Below are 13232 nucleotides of genomic sequence, written 5' to 3'. Positions count from 1 at the left end.
CGTTTACATATTCTTAAATTATCGTTTAGAAAATAGAGACGATTGTTTAGGATCATTAAACGATTGTTTCGATAATCTAAATGATCACTTATATTTTCTAAACGATCGTTTACATATTCTTAAATGATCATTTAAAAAATATAGACGATCGTCTAGGATTATTAAACGATCGTTTAGATAATCTAAATTATCGCTTATATTTTCTAAACGATCATTTCCATATTCTTAAATGAGCATTTAGAAAGTATAAACGATCGTTTAGGATTATTAAACAACTGTTTAGATAATCTAAACGATCACTTATATTTTCTAAGTGATCATTTACATATTTTTAAATGATTGTTTAGAAAATATAGACGATCGTTTAGATAGTCTAAAATGGGATTTTCTAATAATAGTCTTAAAGATTATTAAATGATCATTTGGATTTTCGTTTAGGATAGTAATAATATAAGGATCATTTGGATTTTCGTTTGATTTGTTCAGGATAGTAATAATATAAGGACTCATCATGATGAAATGGACAATAATGAGGGGATTTTTCGTGATGGTAATAATGATGATGGTCACAATACCCACAAAGAACATGGAAAAGATCTCCCTTAGACTAGTGTACATGAACATGTCAATGAACGATCAATGAAGGGTCCAACTGTCAACGAACAACCAGTACATCAAACTGTTGATGAAATACATGAACTCCCCCACTCAAGCATTCAATCTTATCAAACTGTTTTATTCTAGAACTACCAATCACGAAGCTATTGGAGCATATCTGTGAGTGGCTACAAGGTTGGTTTTATGTTCGACGTACACATGCAATGACATGCATAAACATTGTAACTGATTACACAATGAGTATTCTTAAGGAATCAGAATTAATGTCTAGAACATATCATGTTTCCCCGATCGACATGCATATAATTAATGTGGATGATGGATCGGAACTCCGTTTATAGAGTACCTTTGAGCGGAAGCGGATCGTCCAAATCCCATTGTTTTGAACGCATACATTTACAGTCATACAGAACAAATTATGCATAAATTTAAATTACAACATGCTTTGAAATAAAAACAAAGGATCAAGAGACTATACCTTTGAAGAACCCTTCTTCAAGATAATCTATCGAACGTACTCGTTCACGAACGCTTCGAACAAGCAGCAAGCAGCAACTCAATCCTCGAACCAAATAGGACACTGCCACTTGGTGACCTTGGTATTCTTAGTGTGAGAATCCAGAAGTAGTGGGATCTGGCTAATTCTGGTTAGAGGGAAGTTTAGAGTTTGAGGAAGAAGACGTTCGAGTAGATGAACAACACTATTGTGTAAACGAATAAGTCTATCGTATAAATAAGTCTCTCGATCGTTTAGATAATGAAGCTATCGTATAGTCTCTCAAGCAATCGTGTAGCAACTTGATTGTGTACTCGATAGTATATCTAATATCTTGTGGAATAATTAGAAAACCATTTTCATTTATCTCATTTTTCCATAAAACCAAATAACTACCCACCAAGGGTGGTTATGGAGAAAAAGAATTTAATTATCCAATAATTAATAAATATAAATAAATATGATAACTAACTTATCATATTATATTTATAACCTATAGTTTTAATATTGCATCATATACAATATATAAACCATAGTTATTTTTCTCTATTTTATGACATTTAATATAAATCATATTTATATTAAATTTAATAACTATGAATCTTATTCATAGAAAATATATTTGAATCATATTCAAATATTTGTTCCTTCAATTAAACAATAATGTATCAAATACATTATGTCAATTATACCATATATAATTTAATTAATTTAATTATATCATATATAATCAAATTCCCTCTTATTAATTTGAACCTTTCAAATTAACCTAAAAACTGATTCTCTTAAATCATTGAGCTATCAAGGGGACCTTATGGACCTATAGCTTGAAGCTCTAATGGTATGTGAATAACTGATTAAACTTTTTGATCACATTATCCACCATCCGTTAACTGTCAGGCACTCCACTAAAGACCGACAGCTGCACTCTTCGCACTACAGATATAGTTTTGTGTCCATTGGATATAACCAATCAACAATACGATGATCCTTCACAAATTGCTCGTAAGTACAGCAAGGCAAAATTATTGTTTTACCCCTGTAGTTATATTTAACTCCTTAAATAACACTGATCCTTCTAATAAACAATAGATCATAGTCCCACTATGACTAAACCCCTCTCGGGCCAAGAGATGGTGTGGTGCCACATTGTTTAAAACCCAAAATCAACTCTTAAGAAAGCAATCTATCTACTTACCCCTGCTTTGGGGAAATAGTGAATTCATTCTTGTGTAGCTGAGTTCCTAGCTCCCCAATCAGACGAATCCCTAAACTGGTAGGCTTGTTGAGTCGGCGATCTGACCACTTTAACCCATGCAAATCAAAGACCGCCCTCATAGGCAGGAGTTCACAACTCACTCAGGATTAAGGTACCCAACCTTATCCATATATTACAACATTTGTAATACCTACAAAGCGGGTCATACTCGTAGTGTCACTAGAATAAGGTACTCAGTCTTATCCATATATTACAGACCATTTAAGTTATCACTTAAACACGATCTACTTATATGTCTCCATATACATGTTTAAGTTACAACGATAACCATGATCTTAGTTTAGGTTTATGGTTAATGCAACTAAAATATCATATATTACATAGACAATGTGAAGAAAATATCATGTATTATAAATCATAAAATGTTTGTTCATACAAGTGTTTACAAACTACAGAACCCTACGAGATTTAGGACATCAACCCCAGCAATTTGGGAGGTTGGCTGATCTTTGTTCATAGACATATACTTGTATGGAGTTTAATTGCATCGAGATCCCGTGTTCCCACGCAATATCTGCAGCGACCCTGAGAAACATTAATGTACAAACATTATATCCAAAATGGTTTACAGTTTAGTGTCTGCTTGCTGCTTACGTTGAACCAATCTTCCTAGTTGGACATAGACAAGAATAGATTCGAAGACCAAATTTTGAAGACTTTGAAATTCTACCACCACGAAAGGTAGCAAGTGTCGGTCGACGTCAAACCGTTAGGATACCTTCTATTGGAGAGGAGCCATGTCAAATACATAGGTGTACACGATGTGGTTAGAGAGGACATAACAAGGAAACGTGCAGACAAACATTAATAACACCTGGCACTGGCCCATTTAGGCTCAACGATATGTAATTTGTATGCCAAACACATAGTTATAAATGGGCGATCGTTTAGTTATTCATGGGAAATCGATTAGTTACTTATGGGTGATCGTTTAGTTATTTATGGGCGATCACTTAGTTATTTGTGGGTGATCGCTTAGTTATTTATGGGCGATCCTTAGTTATTTGTGGGCGATCCCTTAGTTATTTGTGGGTGATCGTTTAGTTATTTATGGGCGATTGCTTAGTTATTATGTGCGATCATTTACTTCAATCTATGCGATAGCTTAGTTATTTCTATGTGATCGTTTATTATCTGTATGAAATTGATTCGTTATTTGTATGCATTATTGTAATTATTATGATTCGTTTATTCATATATGGGTGATCCTTAGTTAGTTTTGGGCGATTGCTTAGTTAAATGTACAGTGTAATTTGAATTATATTATCATAAATATTTATTTGCCCACAATTGGGCAACATACTATTTCCAATACAATACTATATTAGCATGTGTTAAGCTAGCCCTATTAACAAAATATTCTATAAATTTTTTAGCACAAAAATTGTCACAGTCTAGAGACCTGCCCTCTTGGAAGGTCACCTTCAATCTCTCCACTTCCCATTGCCTATACTTGAACCTCCTATGTTGAATGTCAAATTGGACAAAAATCAATATCGAAGGTATTGCTCCGGCCACGAGCTGAAGATAACCATCAACTATGTCGCTATCGATGTAGTTCAGCATGGAGTCAAATACAAAGATTGTGCACCTCTCCAGATCGACGGCAAGCCTAAACTAGTGTTGTTTGATGTTGATTGGCCCAAAGAAGTCAACATCCATCCATGTTGGCTTGTATTCTTCATATTGTCCAAGCATGTAGTCAGTGAAGAAGTGAGAGTCCGTCTAAAACCTCATGTGTGTTTCATGATCCAACTAGTCTGCCACATTGCCATCCTCCATTTTAGGACCTTCTGACCAAATCTTAGAAGCAATTTCCTCGGGCTCCATCAAAACACCCTGGGAAAGGCAAGATGTAAATACACGGTTGAGTGAAGAGTAGTTTCAACAAATATTTGAAATTTCCTTACTGTGAAGCTCGAATCAACCACCATGAATCAGTACTTGCACAGGTCAAGTTTTAAGTGCAATTTCGATGCTCGTGCATCAATAGGAGATCCATAGTCTTGTCCAACAAAGAAAAAAATATAATTATAAATACTGTAAATTCTAAATGAACATGTAGAATTATCTTAGAGATCGTGTATTGTATAGAAATACTCATGTCTCCAAGCACCCATGTGGTCTGCTCAAGTGTTTTGAAGAAATCCTTGGTCCTAAAGGTATATACTACCGTCCACTCCTCACTTTTGGTTTTAGGATGACTTTTCCATTTTTCGTATGCATTCCACAGAACATCTGAGACTGGGAAGCATAGGTGATAGGAATTAACGGTCCTTATGGGAAAGTCAGGTACAAGGACCAAGGGGTTGGATTGATAACACTAGTGGTCGGTTTCAATCCCCTTACAAGTGGTTGAGCTTCTTGAGATTCGGGTTGAGAAGATTTTTTTTAAGATGAATGAGGTGGTTGAGGATCACTTGAATTTGGGGGTTGAGGATCACTAAAAAGAGAATCTCCCATTTTCTCCCTTTTCACATCCTCAGGTGTGAACTTGGTTGGGTTTTTCCTTTTTTGGCCCTCGCGGTCGATTTTATCCTACATTTAAATTATAAGTCAGTGACAGTACAATGTTAAGATAATTAATTCATGCAATAGCCTTACCTTGACTTCAGTGGCATCCTTTTTAGTTAAAGTCCCCACAACCTGAGTTGAATCTGAATCGAAATGACCCCTAAGATTTAACGCTTGAGTGAGGAGTTCATGTATTTCATCAGCGGTCTGATGAACTGGCTATTCGTTGACAGTTGGACCCTCCATTGGCTGTTCGTTGACAGTTGAACCCTTCACCAGCTGTTCATTGACATGTTCATGTGCATTGGTCTGAAGGGGATCTTCTTCATGTTCTTTGTGGGTATTGTTACCATCATCATTATTATCATCACGAGAAATCCCCTCATTATTGTCCCTCTCATCATGATGAGTCCTTATATTATTACTATCCTGAATAATTCAAACAAATATCTAAACGATCGTTTAATAATCCCAAAAGATTGTCTATATTTTCTTAACGATCATTTAAGAATATGTAAACGATCACCTAGAAAATATAGACAATCGTTTAATAATCCTAAACAATCGTCTATATTTTATAAACAATCATTTAAGAATATGTAAATAATCGCTTAGAAAATATAAGCGATCGTCTAAACGATCGTTTAATAATCCTAAACGATCAACTATATTTTATAAATGATCCTTTAAGAACATGTAAACGATCATTTAGAAAATATAAGCGATCATTTAGATTATCTAAATGATCGTTTAATAATCCTAAACGATTGTCTATGTTTTCTAAATGATCATTTAAGAATATGTAAATGATTGCTTAGAAAATATAAGCAATCTTTTAGATTATCTAAACGATCATTTAATAATCCTAAATGATCGTCTATATTTTCTAAACGATCATTTAAGACTATCTAAACGATTATTTAAGACTATGTAAACAATTATTACCATTTGAGAATATTTAAACGACTATACAGAAATACATACCTCATTTAGACGATGGACTATCATCTTTATTTCGTTCAGTTGTTGGCTCATCAGATGATGTTGGACAATAAATGTATCTCCTATCTGACGGACCATGGTAGTTAAGTTCCGAAATCTTTGCGAACATTTTTAATTTCCTCTCTAAGGACCTTGTAGGATTTGGAATGACGATGTCTTGAGGACTTTTGCTACCTCTTGCCCTTCAAGGGATTAGTCTAAACTAGCATATGTGGTTCCGACTCTATACGTTGCACATTTACATGTTGATCTACATGGGGATCATGCTCTTCGTGTCCCCTAGAGGACTTGTGAGTATCAATGGAGTGTTCAACCCCTTTGATCTTTCTTTCTCCAACAACATGAACCACATTAAGTCTTTCCAGTCTGTCCTCCTTGTGCCTTATCTCCTCTACGCTAGGTACAAGTCTCAACACAACAATAGTCTGTACATAAACAACTGAGCAAGTCAAAATGCATGAAATTATAAACAAATGAGCAAGTAAAAAACGATCGGTTACTTACTTTTTTTTGGCTGGAAAAAATTATTTCTCAATTATTGGTAAGATGGAGCACGAGAACAAGTCCATCTAAGAATTCTAGGAATTGCAACCTTCCTGACTTTGGTGGTTTTGAACTTACTTGATGTGGATAAAATTTCGTAAGCCCAAACCTACGATATGAATACTTTGTTAGACGTACATAGCACACAGGTTCAATGTATATTATAGTGAATAAAAAACAAAAGTACATACCCTGAATGCAAGTGCAAACCCCTTTATATAATAATATGAGACACGGTGATCATTTTCTGCTTTCTTTGAATCACATACCTCCTTCTTCCCGCACATGATAGCCTTCATGCTATTCAATGTACGTTTATAAAAGAGAGAAGACCATTTGTAATGTACAAAGGCTTCAAAGTCATCGACAATCCCAAATATATTCACATTGAATTGGGATTTCTTGTCTTTTCCAATCATCACCGTTTCGATGAATAGTACCAATACAACCTTGACAGCATCTTCGTCATTAGTAAAATTGAACTTCTCGAATGCGGTTTCCACATCCTTGCAAGAACTATCCTTTTCATTTTGGTCCTTCAGTCCAAGAATGAGTTCTCGCAACCTTTCACCGCTTGTTTCTCTTTCTACTATTTTCTTGGTCGGCCACAACCCAGTTATCACGTTAAAATCATCTTGGAAGAATATTACCTACTTAGAATGTTGAATAATATAACGTTTGGGTTCGCATCTGCTACCTCCCTTAACAGAAAGTAGTGCAAAAGTTATCCATTAAAAACAAGGATTATATCCAACAGTGGACCAAAAACAGTTTTCCTATACAATCTCATCTGTTCTTCTGTCAATTATAACAGGAACGTCCATCATACCAATCTGACAAACGTGTACATTACAACAATTAGTAAACAATCGCATAACAAAAATTAAACGATTGCATAACAAATATCTCAACGAATGCGTAATAGTTAGCTAAACGATCGCATAACAGATAGCTAAATGATCACACAATAAATATCTCAACGAATGCGTAATAGTAGCTAAACGATCGCATAACAGATAGCTAAATGATCACACAATAAATATCTAAATGATCGCGTAACAGTCAGTTAAACGATCGCATAACTGATAGCTAAACGATCACACAATAAATATCTAAACAATCGCGTAACAGTTAGCTAGACGATCACATAACAGATAGCTAAACGATCGCACAATATAAACCTAAACGATCACACAATAAATATCTAAACGGTCACATAACAAATAGCTAAACGATTGCACGATATAAACCTAAACGATCGCACGATATAAACCTAAACGATCACACAATAAATATATAAATGATCGCTTAGTAATCTCTATTCGATCGCTTAGTAATCTCTATCCGATCACTTAGTAATATCTAAACACTCGCTTAATATTCTCTAAATGCTCGGTTAGTATTCTCTATTTGATCGTTTAGTATTCTCTCAACGATTAATTACGGACGAATACGCGATTAAATCCTAAAAGATAGTCAAACCTCGAATATCAACATGCATTCTTTAAGGAGAAGAGTCTCATACCTTGCAAATCAGAACGACGGTGGTAAGTGTAGAGACGACTAGCGAGAAACCTGTAAGAAGTGCTCGATTGAAGTTCGGAGAGAAAACTAGAGCAAATTCAAGAGAAAATTCTTCGAAGAGAAATACTTTGAGAAGGAAATGACCTATCATTGTAAAGTATTCGTAGAGGCACGTAGATACCAAACGATCTGAAGGTTTTTCAAAATTGGGGGTAGTTTTGGAATTTCTGGGCAAAGGTCAATGGTAGAAAAGTTCTTAGTTTTTGGGACATTTTGTGAAATTTTCTTTTTAAAACGTATATAATAGATCGTTAAATTTTTTATTTTGTGTATAATAGATTTATAAGGTCTTAAGTTTATATTTACATATATATTAAAATATGTTAACAATTAATTGTTATATCATATATAAAATTTAAATGTGTCTAATAGTCAATAGGTCTGATTGGACATTTTTGAGGAAAAAAATCAGTCTACTATTTATGATTAACTAAATTGAAATTTTAAGGTTCAATTAGATACAAAATTATAAATAAGTTCTTAAAAATGTGGATATACTGAAACCTATTGGATATAAAATTGAGAGTTTATGAATATGTTCATTTTTAAGAGATTTGTTAGATACAAAATTAAAAATTTAGAGATTTATTAGACATAATTTTAAATATTTAGAGAATTCATATAAATATAAAACACATTAATGTAATGTCAAAATTAAGTAATATTTTTTTTTAAAAATATACAATAAATTTTGAAATAGTTGTAAAAGTTTCTTAAAATAAAACTGAGTTAAAACCATTAATTTGCTTAAACTAATTTTTACTTTAGGTTCTAAATTAATTAATTAGGGATTAAAAAGTATTTATGTATTGCATATGTATATATATGGGATAAAAAATAAAAATAATAAAAAATATATATAAAAATTGTAATTAAAAGAAAATCTATAGTTAGATATTGAAAAAAATATACCTTTTTAAAAAAAATTACAAAATAATAGAAAAACAAATAAAAACCATGCTATTTGAAAACGTTGAAAAGGATGAAAATATGAAATTAAATGAAAATGAACCCCAACACAGATGGGGGCACCGCATAGGTTTTGCGATAATAATTATCACTCAGCTAATGGTAAATTTTAATATCTTTAGTGAATCCGCTAAAACACATATATAATACTTTTATCAGTTGAGCTGGCACGTGTCCCTTGCCCTCACGGGCTCTATCCCTGACTATAAAATCATTAATTTATTCTTATAGTGTATGTTATTTAATTTATGATATTGGATTTTTAATTTTTAATTTTTTTCAGATACAATAAAAATTAGTATGAGAGTGAAAATTCAAACTTTGATTATCAAGTCATTAATATAATGTTGCCCCTTGAACTACTGCACTTGCGCATACCTTTTCTTGCAAGGAACTACGCGTTCTATGAAACGAGAAGCAAGAAAGAGAAAAAGCTATTAAAGTGGTTCAATCCTCCATTCAATCTGAATCTTGCTGCATGAATGCACAGTAAGACCAGGAATACCCTATTTGATCTCTTCCTCTCCCATCGAGTTCACCCGCACTAGCACTAGTATATGGTGATATTGACACTTAGCGGAATTGTGGCCGTGAGGCTTTCCTCTCGTACCATGCCTGTTTCAACTTCTTTTCCTGTAAACAGAAGACTAGCAGACATGATCAATAGCTCTTACAGAAGGCAATGTAATTGACGAGGAAGAGTCGACAGCGATAGGGAGAGGAATCGAGGCATGATCAGGGGCGGGATTTGACTCTTCAATGGTACCAGCTTTAATGAGTTGAGTTACAAGTCGTTAAACTTAGGCAAACTAGTTTGAACTTGGATAAGATTTTCAAAATCTTTTGATACCATATGTATGAAGCACACAAGGTTTACATACTAAAGACTTTATTCAATTTCATAGTTTTACATCTTTATTATAGTTTTTTTTTTATTCAAACTTTTTCCATCCAAATCTTCGCATCTTTTAATTTCAAATACCAAACCTTCCAAACTTATGAAAGTATTACCTTATTAAAAATATCATGTTATTGTGAGAAGAGAGAAAAATAACAATAATATACCGAAAATGAAATAGTTTTGCCAACATCAACATGAATATAGCCCAATTGATACAAAATTTCACAAGGGTGAATGACCGATTCTCTTAAAAAAAAAATAAATAATAATAATTTACTATTGAAATTTCAACTAAAGAATTATTTAAATATTGAAAAGACAGACATTAACTAAATAAAAATTTAAGGGTGGTATCCAACTAATATGTACTATCGCCATTTGACAGGAGGCAGGAAGGTAGGAAATTTTTTAATAATTTTTTTCTTTTATTTTTAATTTAAAAAGGCAATAATTATCCCAAAACAATAGATCCAATCACATATCAGACAAATGCATAAGATATTTACTTAAAATCCATAAGGATTATAGTTGTTTCCATTTTTCCTATTTGAAACACGGTTTTTTCTTTTTCTTTTTCTTTTTCTTTTTTGAATATTATTTATTTATTAATTTTACATTATACTTCGAATAATAATTCAAAGAAGGAAAGTGCTTCAATGGTTCAATCCCACACAGTCGGTAGTACTTCCTGAGACAGCTTTCTCCTTCTTCTCCAACTCTTTCCCTTTCGCCTCTTCTTCCTTTCTTAGCTGTTCCTCAAAACCTCAACCTATCATCACCATGAATTGACCATTACCCACTACCACTCTATTCTTCTCCATATTTCTCCCATTTTCTACCCCATCTCTTCGATTTCTGATCTTCTTCACATAATTGAATTGAAGGTGGGGGGAGAATTGGAGAGAGCTGTTAATTACAGGGAAATAACCCGTTTATCTCATAACCCATAGCTTCAAAATCTGATAAGAGGATAAAGAGAAGAAGAATTTAGTCAGATCTTTCTGTATACGAGTGTTCCTCCGGCGAGGGTGTACAATTTTTTGTATAGAGAGAAGGGAGGGAGAAGAGACATGGGGATAGACAATATATTAGCTCAGAAGAGAACCGGCAATGGAGGGAATAGTTTACCCACCACTGCAGCCACCGCCAACGGCAGAAGAAGCCGTGGGATCCCCGGAATTCCCCGTGGCCGTCAGATCCAAAAGACTTTCAACAATATCAAGATCACCATTCTCTGTGGCTTCGTCACCATCCTTGTTCTTCGTGGCACCATCGGCATCGGCAACCTTGGTAGCTCCGAGGCTGACGCTGTGAACCAGAATATCATCGAAGAAACCAACCGGATCCTTGCTGAGATTCGATCGGACGGCGACCCCAACGACCCGGATGATCCTGCCGAGACCCAAATCAACCCTAATGTCACTTACACGCTCGGACCCAAGATTGTGAACTGGAATCAGGAACGAAAGGTTTGGCTCGATCAGAACCCAGAATTTCCTAATTATGTTAATAAAAGAGCTAGGATCTTGCTTGTTACTGGTTCTCCCCCAAAACCCTGCGACAACCCAATTGGGGATCATTATTTGTTGAAGGCAATCAAAAATAAAATTGACTATTGTAGGCTTCATGGGATTGAAATAGTATACAATATAGCTCATTTAGATAAGGAACTTGCTGGGTATTGGGCCAAATTGCCATTGATCCGGCGATTGATGTTGTCCCACCCTGAAGTGGAGTGGATTTGGTGGATGGACAGTGATGCTTTATTTACTGATATGGTGTTTGAGATTCCTCTGGAAAAATATGATAACTATAACTTGGTTGTTCATGGTTACCCTGATTTGATGTTCAACCAAAAGTCCTGGATTGCACTCAACACAGGAAGTTTTTTGTTTAGGAATTGTCAGTGGTCTTTGGACCTGCTGGATGCATGGGCTCCAATGGGACCAAAGGGTCCTATTCGAGAAGAGGCTGGGAAGATTTTGACTGCAAACTTGAAGGGAAGGCCAGCGTTTGAGGCTGATGATCAGTCAGCTTTGATATATTTATTGCTTTCTCAGAAAGATCAGTGGATGGATAAGGTGTTTCTTGAGAATTCATACTATTTGCATGGTTACTGGGCTGGATTAGTTGATAGGTACGAAGAAATGATTGAGAAGTATCACCCGGGATTAGGCGACGAAAGATGGCCGTTCGTAACGCATTTTGTCGGTTGCAAACCTTGTGGTAGCTATGGAGACTATCCAGTAGAAAGGTGTTTGAGTAGCATGGAGAGGGCTTTCAATTTTGCTGACAATCAAGTTCTCAAACTGTATGGATTTCGCCATAGGGGCCTTTTGAGCCCCAAAATCAAGCGGATTAGGAATGAGACAGCCACTCCATTGGAGTCGGTTGATCAAAACGATATTCGGCGCCACGTTCTGCATCGAAGCAATGCACCTCCAACCTAGTGAGGAAAACACTTCCTTGTGTGATTGATCTGTAGGTGATGTTATACATGAATTCATAGCAGATAAAGGCTGGTAATAGTTCATACCCAAGTCTGTCCTGTTCCTTTTCTTGTCATTCTGATACTGCTTTTGAGAAGGATAGAGTGGAATTCTTTCATTAACTTAAAAAGAGATAGTGTTTCAGTAATTGAGTATAGGTATTTTATTTCCTGTTCTTTTTGTTTTGATCTTCTTTTGAGGAGTTGAAGCATTACTATTCTTGCTATGTATTTAGACTTGCTCATATTGATATCAATGTCGTGCATTCAAATTTAGACCAGAACTTTGATAAACTGCGAAAAAACTGGTCTCTATATTCCAGTTACAAAGGAAATAAGATAGAACTCTCCGATCCACATGGTTTGGATAATTCAAGTGCTAATGAAAACATTTCTGATCTTGGGGAACTGCAATTTCTTGTTATCTTTGCTGCATTTTTCTTTATATTCTTTGCAAATTGTTGGTCTGCAAATATTGCAGGTACCGAAGTAGCCAGCATAGAACAACCCCTTGATTCTTCCCATCACAGTTGATTGCTTAGAAACTCTTAGGATTTTGATATTCTAAGCAGACGTGGCATTTCAAAACATACTGTTGTTTTCTACTTTTCATCCTGCACTTTGGTTGTTTGAAAGTTCTTAGATTATAATATTTTAGGCAGTTGGTGGTTGAGGATCTCATGTCGGAAAGATGAAGAGACATTACAATCTTGTAAATTAATTTAGAGATGGAATTTTATGTTTATCTAATATGATATCAGAGTCTATGAAATTCAAATGAGGATTCGATCCAAATTCGAGATTTGACACAAGAATGGTGAACTCGAGGAGGTACTAT

General features: G+C 34.7%; 1 protein-coding gene across 1 annotated transcript; it reads left to right on the top strand.

The window, feature by feature from the left end:
* The first annotated feature begins 10532 nt into the window (after positions 1-10532).
* Positions 10533-12802, top strand: LOC120071442 (probable xyloglucan 6-xylosyltransferase 5). Its single transcript, XM_039023734.1, has one exon. The coding sequence runs from the start codon at positions 10977-10979 to the stop codon at positions 12354-12356; it is 1380 nt and encodes a 459-aa protein (XP_038879662.1). The 5' UTR covers positions 10533-10976; the 3' UTR covers positions 12357-12802.
* Positions 12803-13232: the final 430 nt, after the last annotated feature.

The sequence above is a fragment of the Benincasa hispida genome, chromosome 2 (assembly GCF_009727055.1).
Source record: "Benincasa hispida cultivar B227 chromosome 2, ASM972705v1, whole genome shotgun sequence".
In the NCBI taxonomy this organism is placed as follows: Eukaryota; Viridiplantae; Streptophyta; class Magnoliopsida; order Cucurbitales; family Cucurbitaceae; genus Benincasa; species Benincasa hispida.
Note: the sequence above shows the minus strand (reverse complement) of the source record. Positions and strands in the feature narration are given on the sequence as shown.

Bases quoted from the DNA above. Each gene is read 5' to 3' on its own strand.
- LOC120071442 (XM_039023734.1), top strand. From the start codon at position 10,977: ATGGGGATAGACAATATATTAGCTCAGAAGAGAACCGGCAATGGAGGG.